The sequence below is a fragment of the Melanerpes formicivorus genome, unplaced genomic scaffold (assembly GCF_026170545.1).
Source record: "Melanerpes formicivorus ecotype bairdi unplaced genomic scaffold, bMelFor1.0.p_v2 SCAF_15, whole genome shotgun sequence".
Taxonomy (NCBI): domain Eukaryota; kingdom Metazoa; phylum Chordata; class Aves; order Piciformes; family Picidae; genus Melanerpes; species Melanerpes formicivorus.
In genome coordinates, this window is record NW_027142367.1 from 12,674,155 (window position 1) to 12,691,126 (window position 16,972).

Here is a 16,972-nt window from a genome sequence, read left to right on the forward strand (position 1 = left end):
GTGGTCGAGGCCCTGTCCCTGGGGGTGTTTAAGAGCAGGCTGGATGAGGCTCTGGCCAGCCTGATGTAGTGTGGGGTGTCCCTGCCCATGGCAGGGGGGTTGGAACTAGATGATCCTTGTGGTCCCTTCCAACCCTGAATGATACTATGATAATGTCAATCTGATTTGTACTTGCTAATTACTTTGAGGAACATGAGTTCAGATAACTTCTTCAGTGTCCTCAACATTGAAAACTGCACCATTTGTAAGAACACAATCTTCCTGCTGCCTCTGTTTATTTTAGGTGTGGGTCTCTATCCCAGAGCTAGCAAATACCCACAGGTATTGACAGGTAGGGCTGTGCTTCAGCTATTTTTGTTTGTTTTGTTAGAGAAGCTGATAATGAGCACAGACAGGAATGGGAGATCTCCTGGTACTTAAAGAAAATATGCCTCGGGCTGCAGCCAGATGCTGTTTAGTGTGTGCTCCTTAATGTCAGCTGCTGCTTACTGCTTTGATTTAGTTTTCTCTAATTTGATTTTTCTACAGGCCACAGTAGTCAGTGAGTTGCAGTTGAGTGCTCACAAGCTGTCATCTGAAAACTTTCAAGTCTCTTCCTAATTTTTTACTTTCTGAGCTCTTTTTTGTTTGTTTGTATTTTTTTTTGCTGTCAGAATTGGTCTGTTTATCAGCAAGGAGTAAATCTGAACGAGATACTACATTGTGCTGCTCACAAAAATAATTTTGATATATAAAAGAAAATAGGTAGGTTCAGCTGAAATAGTTTCTTTAAATGAGCATAGTAAATTATCATAGTATCATAGTATCAGTCAGGGTTGGAAGGGACCACAAGGATCATCCAGTTCCAAACCCCCTGCCATGGGCAGGGACACCCCACACTAGATCAGGCTGGCCAGAGCCTCATGCAGCCTGGGCTTAAACACCTCCAGGGACGGGGCCCCAACCACCTCCTTGGACAACCCATTCCAGGGCTTCACCACTCTCATGGTGAAGAACTTCCTCCTCACATCCAGCCTGAATCTCCCCGCTTCCAGCTTCATTCCATTCCCCCTAGTCCTATCACTACCTGAGATCCTGAGAAGTCCTTCCCCAGCCTTCCTGTAGGCCCCCTTCAGATACTGGAAGGCCACAATTAGGTCACCTCGGAGCCTTCTCTTCTGCAGACTGAACAGCCCCAACTCCTTCAGTCTGTCCTCATAGGAGAGAGATCAACAGAGATGAGAAGTTAGTAGGCTTTCTGAAGAACTGCTTTAGCATCATGAAACTACTAAGAGCTGTCTTTGTACTTTTAAGTTGGGATTGCAGCTTAATGAATGAGGTGGTCAACTGTTTCAGGTGTAAACTCTAATGCAATGGTTCTTTTTTTAAAGTTGGGTGTCATTCAGGTGTGGTGATGTGTGGGGTTTGTTTTAATCTCCTCCTCCTTTATGATCCTTCTGTTTCTTGGATGTACCTATGCTGGGAGCTAGCAGGTGAAGTCCATTGGAACTAGAATGTTTGCTGGGATAAGCAGGAAAAAAGTGTGGAATTTTGGAGTATTATTAATTTCATTAATTGGTTATCAACTGACTTTATACAGTAGCTGGTAGCAAGAAATACTTCTGTGGATGCTGTTCACAGGTTGGTCCACTCGAACTTTCTGACGAATTGACAGAAAGGGAAATCTCAAGTGATCATCTTAGCAATAGCCTCTCAAGTTTTTTGGAGAATGAGAAGCTCTCATGTCTTACAAGCTCAGAAAAAAATGCCACAGGTAAGTGTGTTTATAAGTCTGGGTAGCTGAGTCTAGAATTGTGACACAATGTTACTGTCTGCTGGAGAAGAATGGTCTTATTCAAAGTACTTAAGGGAGGATAATGCTTGATCAAAGTGCTAGAGAAGACTGTTCACTGCTATAAAATTACATAAATTGTAGGTGGCTGTGAAACTGGTCAGAGAAAATCACAACTGGAACTTTAATCTAAAAAAGTGAACAGTTACTGTGAAACAAATAAAATAGCCTTAGCTACAGCTTTGCATTAACAAACTTCTGCGATGCAGAGTGGGTACTTGTTCAAACTAACTTTAGCTTCAATTTCAGTTCTTTTTAGATGCCATGCATAGATAGTGACACCTAAGTCAGAAGTATAGCTTACCCACAGGGACGAATGTGAGAGCTTGAGTTCTGTTACTGAAGCTGAAATTTCTGTGCCTTTCCAGAGGCTGATGCTGAAGGACACTCTTCAGTATTAATGCAGTTGACTTGGCTCATTGGTGAAGGGTTGCAGGGTATAGCCTCAACTGCACCAAGGAGGTGGAAGGCAAGTTGATAAATGAGTTTGGTGTCATCTTGAAATCAAGCAGCCTTGAATTCAAGTAGACTTACTGGATTTCTCTCATGACATCTCTGGATGCTGTGACTGTCTTGTGAAGTCCTCATGTTCGTTCTTTTTGTGCAGCTTGCCTGATAAGTGTATCAAAGTAAAGCTAATAGTGTGCTGAGGAGAAGTACTGGGTTTTTGCCCTGTGATGGAGTTGGTAGTCATTAGCTGGACATATTTGCCTGCTCAGGATTCCAGTACTGGTGAAGCTAACTGGTCTCTTCTTTTCCCTTTTCTTCTTTCTTTCTTCTTTCCCTTTTCTTCTTTCTTTCTTCTTTCCCTTTTCTTCTTTCTTTCTTCTTTCCCTTTTCTTCTTTCTTTCTTCTTTCCCTTTTCTTCTTTCTTTCTTCTTTCCCTTTTCTTCTTTCTTTCTTCTTTCCCTTTTCTTCTTTCTTTCTTCTTTCCCTTTTCTTCTTTCTTTCTTCTTTCCCTTTTCTTCTTTCTTTCTTCTTTCCCTTTTCTTCTTTCTTTCTTCTTTCCCTTTTCTTCTTTCTTTCTTCTTTCCCTTTTCTTCTTTCTTTCTTCTTTCCCTTTTCTTCTTTCTTTCTTCTTTCCCTTTTCTTCTTTCTTTCTTCTTTCCCTTTTCTTCTTTCTTTCTTCTTTCCCTTTTCTTCTTTCTTTCTTCTTTCCCTTTTCTTCTTTCTTTCTTCTTTCCCTTTTCTTCTTTCTTTCTTCTTTCCCTTTTCTTCTTTCTTTCTTCTTTCCCTTTTCTTCTTTCTTTCTTCTTTCCCTTTTCTTCTTTCTTTCTTCTTTCCCTTTTCTTCTTTCTTTCTTCTTTCCCTTTTCTTCTTTCTTTCTTCTTTCCCTTTTCTTCTTTCTTTCTTCTTTCCCTTTTCTTCTTTCTTTCTTCTTTCCCTTTTCTTCTTTCTTTCTTCTTTCCCTTTTCTTCTTTCTTTCTTCTTTCCCTTTTCTTCTTTCTTTCTTCTTTCCCTTTTCTTCTTTCTTTCTTCTTTCCCTTTTCTTCTTTCTTTCTTCTTTCCCTTTTCTGTTTTATATGCAATTCCATTTCAGTGTAAAATTGGCAGCTCATTTCTAAAACTAATCAGGAAGTCTCTGATACCCATGGTAAAATAGATCCACCTACTTATTATTTGGGAGATAGTTTCAGTTGCACAAAGAAGAAATCAAGACTAGAAAAATGAGATACAAACATCACAGCAATTATTCTGAATTTGCGTTGGAATTGTAGGCATTTGTCTACCATTCAGATAACTAATCTTGCATTTTTTAAGCATTCTGTGGATGTGGGTATTGAAGAAAAAAAATCTGAAGAAACTTAGCCTGCTACAATCATAAGGTGGTTTGGGTTGGAAGGGACCTCCAAAGGTCATCTAATTCAACCTCTCTGCAGTTAGCAAGGACATCCTCCACTAGATCAGGTTGCTCAGAGCCTTGTAAAGTCTGACCTTAAATATCTCTAGGGATAGGGCCTCAATTGTCTCCTCAGGCAACCTGTTCCACCACCCTCACATCGAAGAACTTGTTCATAACATCTAGTCTGAATCTACTATTTTCTCATTTCAAACCATTGCCTCTCATCCTGTCACTACAGGCCTTTGTAAACATGCCCTCTGCAGCTGCCTTGTAGGCCTCCTTCAGGTGCTGGATGGCTGTGTCCTGAAGGGTCAAACCCCAAAACATGCCCAAGCCCAGACAATGGGCTAGGCACCTGTGAATGTGCAATCCTGGACACTTCCTGGGTTCCAGATAAACATGTACCATGTAATAGTACTTAATGGGGTTTTTTTGCCATTGAACTAGAACTGTGCTTCAGTTACCTGCTGTTAAGTATGAAAATTGTTACATATATTTTTCTTTAAATTTATGAGGATCTTTATGATTTGCTAGTTGGAATGTGGTGATGTATAGATCATGTGAAGGAAGATGAGTCACTTCATAGCCTGGGAGTTGAAATGCTAGCCTGTAGTTACCCTGTTTTGCTGTATATCACTAGTCATAGAGTAAGACACTTACATGTTCCTGTGACCCAATTATTTTAAGGGAAAAACAGGACAGTTCTGCTGTGTGGGTGTTGCGAGACTCCATGTGTCAAAAATAATGGAGTGGCTTTGGTAGTATAAAATATCCTCTTTACCTTTCATGGACATTTTCTTCTCTTCCAGTACTTGATGATATTGATGATGAAAAGTTCTTTGATAACCAGCTAGAAGCCTATTTTGAACAGCTGATGCAATCAGAACTGAGAAGTGACACCGACATACAGAGACTCTCCGAGTGCTGCAAAGCGCTGAAGCTTTCTGAGAATGGCTTGCTTCAGGTGGGTTAAAAGTAAAGTTCAATGTTCAGCATGCCCAAAGGCCCTTAAAAGCTACCATCACCGAGGATTTTATGCCAGGTTTTATTTATTTCCTGCCAAATCCAAGTACTGTCAAAATCCAAAGTTTTCTTCCTAAATGTAAAGACAGCAAATACAGCTCAAAACTGGAATCTAAAACTGAGTGAGCTTCTGATGTTTTCTGCTTACCCTGGGAGGAAAAAACAAAGTGGAAAGAAGCTAGATGGCTATTTTTGTATCTATTTTTCTGTTTCTTATTCTTCATCTAGCAGCTGTTTCATCTGCTTCTTACAGAGGGTCTTGCTGGTTTTGAGATAAGATAGATGCCAACTGCAAGCATTGTGCAATGGCTTTGGTACCTGCCCTTCAGTGTGTTGTCAGCTGGTGTGACTTCCATTAGCCATTGCCTTCTGCTTCCCTCTTTACCCCTTGTCTGGTGCCATGGGATGGTTCCTTCAGTGGAGTCACCATCATTGGAGGTGTTCAGGAGGAGACTTGATGGGGTGCTTGGTGCCATGGTTTAGTTGTTTAGGTGGGTTGGATTGGTTGATGGGTTGGACACAATGATCTTGAAGGTCTCTTCCAACCTGGTTTATTATTATTATTATTCAGTTGATTCATGTTAAGGCTTGCCTGTCCATCGTGGTCTCCTGGTTTTGCCTGTGTAGTTGTTTTTTCAAGCCTCCTGCAATATTTGATGATGCTGTTGGGAAGTTAAATTTATGGTAAGAAGCAGGGGAAGGTGCTGTGTGGATACAGCCTCAAGTTGGGTAAGCCTTGTAGCTCTCTACAGTGCCAACAGCCTGGCTGCAGAAGCATGGTGGTGTGGTGGAGGCCTGTTTCCAAAAACAAGTTGCTTTGGGAGCTCCTCTGCAAACCAAATCTGTTTCCTCTGGATTTCATTGGAATTGGTCAGGCACTGGAATAGGTTGCCCAGGGAGGTGGTGGAGTCACCATCCCTGGAAGTGTTTAAGAAACATGGCACGTTGGAATGTGGTTTAATGGTCACAATGGTCTTAGATTGAAGGTTGGACTGGATGATCTTAGAGGTCTTTTCCAGCTGAAACTCTTGTTTGTGATTGTATAGGTAGCTGACTGTCCCAATACATGTTAGGAAGGCCTGCAGCAAAGCTGAGGAGTTTCCCATTATGGTGTCTGTTCAAGCCTCCATTCAGGTATCCCACCCCTCTCTAACCCTGCCCCTCATACTCCTTCTTGTCTTGTTCATTGCCTTCTTTCTCCTGATAAGCAGCTGAGACTGGGAACCCTGTGCAGTCAGTTCTGTTACTTGATCTTGCAGAGGGGAAAAAAAACCCAACTCCTAAAACTGGGTTTCTGTTCCTTCTCTGGGATGACAGAGACTTATCCTTAGAGAAATCCTGTAATTCATATGGTATCAGTAGTGTTTCCTGAGAATGGACTTTTTCTGCTGGGCTATTTAATACTGCATTTCTTGATCCTTATTGTGAAAGTAAAACATACTTCTGGTACTGAGCAGAGCCACTGATACTTAAATAGAGCCTTTGTTTGAAGCTTTATGTGCTTGTGCCTGCATGCATCTTGTTAGGAACGGTAGCCAGAATCACAGAGCTCAGCAATGCTCAGCAAGAGATAACAGGATGTTTGCAGCATTGTTTTGGGGATGGATGGCCCATATCTAGTGTTCAAAGTGAAAGGATGGTGGCCTTGAGTAAGTTGTAAACAGTTTATGCTTTGGCATTCAGCTGATAGATGCAAAGAACATGTGTAGGGCCATGGTTTATAGAAGCACAGAAATCAACCAGTTTGGAAGAGAGACTGTCTGTGCCAGGTATGCGGGATTGAACAAACGCCGGTGTGCACAGAGGTATTCTTGGGGGTGACTGCACAACTGCAACTGTGTAGAGAGAAAAAGCCTTTAGCTGATTACCAGCGGCCATTGTGACTCAGGAAGCCACAGAACGACCTGAGAACTAGAGCTGGTAAACACTGCAAGAGAGTCTTTTGTTTTCTCTCTGAACTTAGATAAGAGATGCTTGATCGTTTGCCTTTTGTCTAACACCTGCCTGGGCCGTGCCCGGCGATGTGTGTTCCCTGGTATTTTCTCGGCAGCCAATCACGAATCTGTAACTGTCGAATGGACACATTTAATTACTAATCACTAGTTGCTTTTGATTATGTTACCCTATATAACGAAAATACTTTGTACAATAAAGTAGACACTTTGCTTGCATCAAGCTTTGTCTCCATCTCTCAATCGCGGTATGTTGTCCTCTGTCTGCCTTTTTCTCTTTCTTTTTCTCTTCCTGAGCAGGCGTTGCTTAGGTCTTTTATACAGTTTCTGGTCACAGTTCTTTTTAGGTGTCCGGGTATTGTCCCCAGGGAATCTTCCTGTGTATTCCTTGTGTGCTTACAGGGGTCTGGTGGAGGGCGAGGCCTCCGCCTTCCCCTTAGCCTTTTATCTGCCCATACACATGTGATAAACTGGTTAGCTTTGGCAAGGGGAATTACTGGGGACTGTGGGTTGGTTATTGTGTGGGGTATTGGGGAAGAAAGGTGAGGTGCTCAGGGGCTTATCATGCCAGGTGGTGAATCCATTGTATAGTCCAGAAGCCTTTTCACCATACTCCCTTTCCAGGGAGATGATCTTGTCTGTGCAAATTCCAGTGGCATCTGCCCATTAAACATTTCTGTTGCCTGGGAGCAAAGGTGATTTTATTTTTGTTGGTTCACATCAAGAGAGACAAGACTTAGTCTTTTACAGATGCACATTAGCAAAAATGTTTTTACTGAAGGCAAATCATGGAACAGGTTGCCCAGAAAAGTGGTGGAATCGTTGTCCCTGGAAGTGTTGGGAAACACTTCAACATCTTCACTGATGATCTGGATGAGGGGGTCGAGTCAGTCATCAGCAAGTTTGCAGATGACACCAAGTTAGGGGCAGATGTTAGTCAGTTAGAGGGTAGGAAGGCACTGCAGAGGGACCTCGACCGACTGGACAGATGGGCAGAGTCCAATGGGATGGCTTTCAACAAGTCCAAGTGCCGAGTGCTGCACTTTGGCTACGGCAATCCCATGCAGAGCTACAGGCTGGGGTCGGAGTGGCTGGAGAGCTCCCAAACAGAGAGGGACCTGGGGGTGCTGATCGACAGCCACCTGAATATGAGCCAGCAGTGTGCCCAGGAGGGCCAATGGCATCCTGGCCTGCATTAGGAATAGTGTGGCCAGCAGGAGCAGGGAGGTCATTCTGCCCCTGTACTCTGCTTTGGTTAGGCCGCACCTTGAGTCCTGTGTCCAGTTCTGGGCCCCTCAGTTTAAGAAGGACATCGAAACACTTGAACGTGTCCAGAGAAGGGCAAGAAGGCTGGGGAGAGGCCTTGAACACAAGCCCTATGAGGAGAGGCTGAGGGAGCTGGGATTGTTTAGCCTGGAGAAGAGGAGGCTCAGGGGTGACCTCATTGCCCTCTACAACTACCTGAAAGGTGGTTGTGGCCAGGAGGGGGTTGGTCTCTTCTCCCAGGCAACCAGCACCAGAACAAGGGGACACAGTCTCAAGCTGCACCAGGGGAGGTTTAGGTTGGACTCGATGATCCTCGAGGTCCTTTCCAACCTAAGTTATACTGTGATACTGTGATACTGTAATATGTTGCTTTGACTTGATCTTGGAGGTCATTTCCAACTTCAACGATCCTACAACGCTAGTGTAACTTAATGTTTTATTTTATTTTTTTTATTTCCCAGGAGCAGAGCTTTCAGGTTCCTGATACGTACCAGGCTCTGACAGGAGTGGACTCAGGAAATGCTAATGATGAAAATTCACAAAATGAAGAAGGGATAACTGGATGTCCTGTGCAACAAATGCAGCCTGGAGCAGTACAGCAAGTGGTATGAAGTTTATCAGACTTTATCTACAGATTCACAGATGGCATGGGTTAGAAGGGACCACTGAAGGTCATCTTGTCCTAACCCCCCCTGTAGTCAGCAGGTTCAGCTCCAACTAGATCAGGCTGCCCAGGGCCATGCCAAGTCTCAATCATCTTCCTGGGCAACCTATGGCAGTGGTTCACCACTCTCCTTGTAAAGAGCTTCCTTCTAATGTCCAACCTAAATCTACCCTGCTCCAGTTTCAAACCATTGCCCCTTGTGCTATCACTACAAGCTCTTCTAAGCAGTCCTTCCCCAGCCTTCCTGTAGGTAGGAATATTAATATTGAAGTGTAGCTATTAGGTCTCCCCAAAGCCTTCTCTTCTCCAGGCTGAACAGCCCAAATTCTTTCAGCCTGTCCTAATGGAAGAGGTGCTCCAGCCCTCCGATCGTCTTCCTGATGCTTACCTGTCTCCAACTCCAGACAGCTGTGAGAGCACAATTTTAGCAACAACAGACAAAGGTAGGTTGCTTTAGCTAGAACCTACGTATAGATTTGTGACCAGACTCCATTGCATGGAAAAAGAAATAAGATTGTAAGCTATGGATTTTTCTTTAGCTGGATAAGCTGGTAATGAACTCCAGTGTATCATAGTATCATTCAGGGTTGGAAAGGACCACAAGGATCATCTAGTTCCAACCCCCTTGCCATGGGCAGGGACACCCTACACTTGATCAGGCTGGCCAGAGCCTTATCCAGCCTGGGCTTAAACACCTCCAGGGACGGGGCCTCGACCACCTCCCTGGACAACCCATTCCAGGGTTTCACCACTCTCATGGTGAAGAACCTCCTCCTCACCTCCAGCCTGAATCTCCCCACCTCCAGCTTCATTCCATTCCCCCTTGTCCTATCACTACCTGAGATCCTCAGAAGTCCTTCCCCAGCCTTCCTGTAGGCCCCCTTCAGATACTGGAAGGCCACAATTAGGTCACCTCGGAGCCTTCTCTTTTGCAGACTGAACAGCCCCAACTCCTTCAGTCTGTCCTCACAGGAGAGGTGCTCCAGCCCTCTGATCATCCTTGTGGCCCTTCTCTGGACACATTGCATGGATAAATTTTGACTTGTTTTTGTTCTGAAAAGTACTGACTCTTGTCTAGTGTACTTAGGTTATTTGATGGCAAACTAGTTTAAGCTTGCAGTTGCAGCTGCTTCAGCTAAGTTGGTTTGGGGTGTGTTGTGGTTTGTTTTGTTGTTTTTCTTTTCTGTTAACTTGCTGACTTCTGGGAAGTGAACTCTTTAATCTTAATTTTGGAGACTTTGCCATATTCTGTTTTTATTTTACTCAGCAGCGTGGCATTTGCTGTATCTTCCAGGTGATTTACCACACAGTGTTGTCTATCAAAACGAAGAGGGCAAATGGGTGACTGACCTTGCCTATTATACTTCTTTCAATAAACAAGAAGATTTAAATCTCTCTGAAGATGATAATATAAATGAGTTCATCACTGGATGTATGTAAACCTCCTTTTTAGTTCTTTATGGGTTTGGCTTTTTTTGTGTTTATTTGGGTGTTGCTTTGCTTGAAGTCAGTATTGGATATTGGAAAGCTTTCAGGCTTTAAGTACTACAAACTATTTGAAAGCTGATGTTGATAGCAGCCTATAATCACACAGTATCACACAGTATAACTTAGGTTGGAAAGGACCTCGAGGATCATCAAGTCCAACCTATCAACACAGACCCCATGACTAGACCATGGCACCAAGTGCCACGTCCAATCTCCTCTTGAACACCTCCAGGGACGGTGACTCCACCACCTCCCTAGGCAGCACATTCCAATGACGAACAACTCGCTCGGTGAAGAACTTCCTCCTTACCTCAAGTCCCCTGGCGCAGCTTGAGACTGTGTCCCCTTGTTCTGGTGCTGGTTGCCTGGGAGAAGAGACCAACCCCTTCCCGGCTACAACCACCTTTCAGGTAGTTGTAGAGGGCAATGAGGTCACCCCCGAGCCTCCTCTTCTCCAGGCTAAACAATCCCAGCTCCCTCAGCCTCTCCTCATAGGGCTTGTGTTCAAGGCCTCTCCCCAGCCTTGTTGCCCTTCTCTGGACATGTCCAAGTGTTTCGATGTCCTTCTTAAACTGAGGGGCCCAGAACTGGACATAGGACTCAAGGTGTGGCCTAACCAATGCAGAGTACAGGGGCACAATGACCTCCCTGCTCCTGCTGGCCACACTATTCCTAATGCAGGCCAGGATGCCATTGGCCCTCTTGGCCACCTGGGCACACTGCTGGCTCATATTCAGGTGGCTGTCGATCAGCACCCCCAGGTCCCTCTCTGTTTGGGAGCTCTCCAGCCACTCCAACCCCAGCCTGTAGCTCTGCATGGGATTGCCGTAGCCAAAGTGCAGCACTCGGCACTTGGACTTGTTGAATGCCAATAATAATGATATATAATATATATATGATGATATCCTTAGTTGTAGTTGATCGTTTCTTGCCATATTTCCTATTCCACTCATGAAGAGCATTTAGTTTTGTTTCACAAAGCATTGTGAAATGTGTCACAGGTACCTATAGTACGAGCAAAAATAACTCCTGTAGCTGTCCTTTCCAGTTTTTCCTCTGGACTTTAATTATTATTATCATCCTTCCTTTCAAGAGCAGCAGCAGTCATTCTGTGTTGCTTTATGACAGGACAGAATATACAAGAAATAACTACAAAACCAAGTAGAATGTGAAAGAGATGCTGAACTCTCTAGCTGGTGATTTATTTGTTTTTCTGACCTCCTTGGGAATGTCTTGAAAAATGCTGAAGCTTGATGAAGGGCTTCACAGGACTCTCACCTTCTAAAAATTTCATACTTTTTGAACTTCTTTTTACTAAAAGTTGCTTATTTACCTTAACCTCTCAGATTGGTCTCTGTGAGAGTGTGTGTTTGTCATACCAGTTTGTGCATGTAGTACTGTGGACAAATTGATTCCTTAGCACCAAAATGTCATCTCTTTTACTAAACAGCTTCAAGCCATTTGTGCAACAGTACTTATCCCAATCTCTTCTAGTTTCTGAAGTTGACAGAGGGATGGTATAATGTATTCTAAAGATGTCCATGAGCCGCTCAAGGCTCTTCTTGCTTTAAGAGAGAATGCTGTAAATGTTGCTGTCTGGAATTGTTTTTTTTTGAATTGGTGGTCAAGCAGGGTTGGTTAGTGGAATTAATTTTTGTTTGTAGAAGTATTTAATCAACTGGTAGAATCCAGTCTGTCTTTTAGTATCATAGTATCATTCAGGGTTGGAAGGGACCACAAGGATCATCTAGTTCCAACCCCCCTGCCATGGGCAGGGACACCCCACACTACATCAGGCTGGACAGAGCCTCGTCCAGCCTGGGCTTAAACACCTCCAGGGACGAGGCCTCGACCACCTCCCTGGACAACCCATTCCAGGGCTTCACCACTCTCATGGGGAAGAACCTCCTCCTCACATCTAGCCTGAATCTCCCCACCTCCAGCTTCATTCCATTCCCCCTAGTCCTATCACTACCTGAGATCCTGAGATCTTTTCCTCCAATGCGTTGTTTTAATAAGTGTTGCCTTTGGTTTTCAGCTGAAGCAGCAGCTATGATCGCACAAGACCAGGAGGAATTTGAGAAAGCTCACAAAGTCTTGCAGGTAATTAATGATCTCAGTGAAAACAGAACAATTCCTGAATTTATTTGCAAGTTGAAATTTGTGCAATCTCTTTGTCTGCAGGCAAAAGTAGATGTTCTGAATGCATCTGAATTAGCGGATACGTCGTGGAGATCTGCCAATAGCTGTGTTCTGAGAACATCTGATCTTGATAAGGATGCCAGTTATTTACGTTTGTCTCTGGGGGAGTTCTTTGGTCAGAGATCTGAAGCTCTTGGTTGTCTTGGTGGAGGCAGTGATGTGAAACGGGTATGTATCTTCATACTAAGAAACAGCAACAGTAGCTAGCACTATTATTGTTTTTTGCAGATGAGGGGGGAAAGTGTGAACAATGGGAGGAGGAAGTCATCTATGCTTGTCTGATAAGGTTGTGTCTTGATGACCTGTTGGCATCCTGAATATGAGTCACCTGAATATGAACCGGCAGTGTGCCCAGGTGGCCAGGAGGGCCAATGGCATCCTGACCTGCATTAGGAATAGTGTGGCCAGCAGGAGCAGGGAGGTCATTGTGCCCCTGGACTCTGCTTTGGTTAGGCCACACCTTGAGTCCTGTGTCCAGTTCTGGGCCCCTCAGTTTAAGAAGGACATCGAAACACTTGAACGTGTCCAGAGAAGGGCAACAAGGCTGGGGAGAGGCCTTGAAGACAAGCCCTATGAGGAGAGGCTGAGGGAGCTGGGATTGTTTAGCCTGGAGAAGAGGAGGCTCAGGGGTGACCTCATTGCCCTCTACAACTGCCTGAAAGGTGGTTGTAGCCAGGAAGGGGTTGGTCTCTTCTCCCAGGCAACCAGCACCAGAACAAGGGGACACAGTCTCAAGCTGCGCCAGGGGAGGTTTAGACTCGAGGTGAGGAGGAAGTTCTTCACCGAGCGAGTCATTCGTCATTGGAATGTGCTGCCCAGGGAGGTGGTGGAGTCATCGTCCCTGGAGGCATTCAAGAGGAGATTGGACGTGGCACTTGGTGCCATGGTCTAGTCATGGGGTCTGTGTTGATAGGTTGGACTCGATGATCCTCGAGGTCCTTTCCAACCTAAGTTATACTGTTATACTGTGTATTTCTGCCTGTATTACATGTGGACATTGTTGGCATGTTCTGCTGTGGTGTATGCAGACCACAAACTTTACCAGCCCACTGAACCTATTTATTAATGATAATGTTTGCTCATGCTGTGTTCTAGGGAGATTTGGTGATTTGGTTTGTGTGTGTGTGTTTGTTTTTAATAGCCATCATTTGGTTACTATATTACATCTCCGGAGAAAAGGCAGCCTGTTGCTTTGCTAACACCACCTAATTCATCAGGAGGTGGTACTGCTCAAGAGACTTCACAACTGTCTGAATTGTCTACAGGTAACTATAAAAGGACCATAGGCAATGGTTGTAACAGAATTACTATTGCAGAGCTATTAAAGACTACTGAGAGTCATCTGTGATAGAGAAACAAGGTTTCATTCACCAAATGTCTTTTTTTGCTGTGAGCACCCCTCGCCCCCTCTCTCCCTAGAAAAACACAGAACCTGTCACAAGGGAGAACATTCTCATACTGAGTACTGCCCTCCATTTTCTTGGCTACTTCAGAATTACAGAATGTTAAGGATTGGAAGGGACCTCAAAAGATCATCTAGTCCACACCCTCTACCTCAGCAGGATCACCTAGAATAAATAGCACAGGAATGTGTCTAGGCAGGTTATGAATGTCTCTAGAGAAGGAGACTCCACAACCTTTCTGGCAGCCTGTTCCAGGGCACTCTCACCTTCACAGTGAACAAGTTTTTTCCTGGTGTTCATGTGGAACCTCTTGTGCTTCAGCTTGCACCTATTGCACCTATTTGACATCTCTGAGAAGATCCTGGCACTGTCCTCCTGACACTCCCCCTTCACTTTTTATAAACGTTGAGGTCACTCCTCGGTCTTCTCTTCTCCAAGCCAAATAGATCTTGGTTTATGCTCACGTTATTTTGCATACAGCACTGCGTGAAAAGGTTTGTATAGCTTATGCTAGTATAATAAGCTACTTGAAAATAAAATGAGAAGAGGGTGAGGATGGTATTCACAATGCCAGCTAATTTTCTGACTTTAATATACACTTCGAGTATTGTCCAGGAAGCAGCTGGTGCCTGCAGTGTTTGCATTTGTGCACTTCTGACAGCTCTTTATTGAGCATTCAGGGAGCATGTGTATCCCTGGAATCATAGACTGGTTTAGCTTGGAAGGGACCTTAAAAGTTTTCCTAGACCACATTCCCTGCTATGGGCAGAGACACCTTCCACTTGATCAGGTTGCTCAGAGGCCCATCCAGCCTGTCCTTGAACACTTCCAGGGATGGGGCTTCTACCACCATTTTGGGCAACCTGTGCCAGTGTTTCATCACCCTTACTGTAAAGAATTTCTTCTTAATATCTAATCTAAATCTCCCCTCTTTCAGTTTGAAACTGTAACCTCTTGTCTTATTCCTACAGTCCCTGATACAGAATTTCTCCCCATCTTTTCCTATAGGCCTCTTTAAGTACTGAAAAGCTGCAATAAGAACTTTGTGGAGCCTTCTTCAGGCTGAACAACCCCAACTCTCAGCCTGTCCTCATAGCAGAATGGAGCCAACCCTCTGATCATTGTTGTGGCCTGCTCTGAACCTGCTCAAGCGTGTCCATGTCTTTTGTGCTGATGGTGAATGCAGACATTTACACTGTCTTTTTCTTTGTTCTTAGATGACTTAAAAGCACAAACAAAAGAACATGCCAGTTCTGCCAGCTGTGAAGGTACATGGCAAAAGATGGACACTGCAGCTGGAATACATCAAAGCATGAATACAGAAGCAGCTACCAAAAGTGAAGCTAATGTATGTATCTTGTGGGTTTTAAGTGCATGCATGGATCTGAGCAAAAAAAGCAGGAGAGGGAGAGGAAAAGTAAAGAATCACAGAATGTTAGAGGTTGGAAGGGACCTCTCGAGATCGAATCCAACCCCTCTGCCAAATCGGGGTTGCCCACGGAGTAACGCATCCAGCTGGGTTTTAGAAAGCTCCAGGGAAGGAGACTCCACAGCCTCTCTGGGCAGAATGTTCCAGTACTCTGTCACCCTCCCAGTAAAGAAGTGTCTTCTCATGTTGAGGTGGAGGCTTCCCTCTTCTACCTTGAAGCCCTTGTTCCCTGTCCTGTTATTGGGCATCACCAAAAAGAGCCTGGCACTTTCATCTTGACACCCACCCCTTAGATATTTACAGACATTAATAAGATCCCCTCTCAGCCTTCTCTTCTCCAGACTAAGCAGCCCCAGTTTTCTCAGCCTTTCTTCATAGCAGATATGTTCATGTGCCTTAATCATCCTTGTAGCTCTCTGTTGGACTCTCTCCAGTAGATCCCAGTCTCTCTGGAATTGGGGAGCCCAAAACTGAACACAGTATTGCAGGTGTGGTGTCACCAGGGCAGAGCAGAGGGCTAGGAGAATCTATCTAAACATCCTGGACAGAGTTTTCTTGATGTGCCCCAGGATACCATTGGCCATGTTAATGTATTGCCATATGTCAAAGTAAAAGCCAATTAAACAAAACACAGAAAACAAACATTTTTTTTGCTTAATGTGGTGCTTACTTCCTTTTGCTTTGTTGTAGGATGGAATCCCTACAGGCAAGTTTGAGGCTGGGCCATTGAATAATGCTACTCCTGAACCATGTAATGATTTAGGGAGCAACGCTAAAACCCAAAATGCAAAGTTAGAGAGCAGGAAAAAAGATGCCAGTGCTGCTTGTGGTGGGAAGGCAAAACATGTAACTTTTGAGAAGCTCTCCCCAACTTCTGACAACAGTACCGGTAAGTAAACCTCTATAAATGCAACCAGTTGTTAAAAAGGCTTTTTTTTGACAGGAGCCTTGTTCCCTGTGCTCAAATAAATACTGATGTTAAATTTGTTTTCTTTAACAGAGCATAAGGCTGAATGTGACTTGCAGCCTCTGGAAGATGAGCAGTACAGCTTCAGACCTTCAACTTCACCACTCACTCACTCTTCTCCTAGTGACATTTCTGGAACAGCATTTTCAGGGTAAATGTCTTAGAGCAGGCTATAAAAATGATTAATGCTTTATGAGGATTTTTGAGGGATTTGGGTTTAGTTTGAATGTTGTTCTTGGTCTCAGTTTGTAGGAGATACATGTTAGGATAGGACCTTGTGCTTAGACTAAGCTTTCTCTTTGCTTTCATGTATATGGGGAAGCAGTCTTAAGGAATTGGTTTTGTTTTCCTCACTGGCCTGATGAGAGACAGATGTTGGGATAGGAACATTGCTGTCTCTGCTCAGGATTACCCAATAATGCAAGAGTACAACATGTCATCAGTCAGATACATCCCATACCTGAACTTTATGTTGGAATAGAACTATAAAATCCCCTGTTTGTTAATAGTTGTCCTAGTGTAATTAATCTGTCACAAATAAAGCCATTTGGTTGGAGGTTGTGCTGTTGGTGATGTGGACGTGTTGGAGCAGGTCCCAGATGAAGGCCACAGAAGTCATCAGAGGGACAGAACTCCTTTCTGAGGCTGAGAGACTTGAGGTTATTTAGCCTGGAAAACTTTGTTTCAAAAGTTAAAGGGTCCTATAGGGAAGTTTGGGATAGGCTTTTTATTAGAGTCTGTAGCAATGGGACAATTCAGACTAGATAGAAGGAAGAAGTTTTTTACAGTGATAGTGGTGAAACACTAGCCTGTGTTGCCTGGAGAAGGTGGTGGGAGCCACATCCCTGGAAACATTCCAGGTGAGGTTGGACAGGCCTCTGAGCAACATGATCTAGTTGGAGAT

General features: G+C 44.1%; 1 protein-coding gene across 3 annotated transcripts in view; it reads left to right on the plus strand.

Annotated features, from left to right (window-relative positions):
- Positions 1-16,972, plus strand: part of CEP192 (centrosomal protein 192) — a 79,104-nt gene that overhangs the window by 6,617 nt on the left and 55,515 nt on the right. For all 3 annotated transcript variants that reach the window (XM_068147654.1, XM_068147655.1, XM_068147656.1), the window contains 11 exons: positions 1,621-1,753; positions 4,484-4,638; positions 8,377-8,520; positions 8,890-9,022; positions 9,874-10,011; positions 12,106-12,170; positions 12,252-12,437; positions 13,411-13,534; positions 14,890-15,020; positions 15,792-15,990; positions 16,102-16,219. In XM_068147654.1, the coding sequence (XP_068003755.1) occupies positions 1,621-1,753; positions 4,484-4,638; positions 8,377-8,520; positions 8,890-9,022; positions 9,874-10,011; positions 12,106-12,170; positions 12,252-12,437; positions 13,411-13,534; positions 14,890-15,020; positions 15,792-15,990; positions 16,102-16,219 (1,526 nt within the window). The remainder of the gene's footprint in view (positions 1-1,620; positions 1,754-4,483; positions 4,639-8,376; positions 8,521-8,889; positions 9,023-9,873; positions 10,012-12,105; positions 12,171-12,251; positions 12,438-13,410; positions 13,535-14,889; positions 15,021-15,791; positions 15,991-16,101; positions 16,220-16,972) is intronic.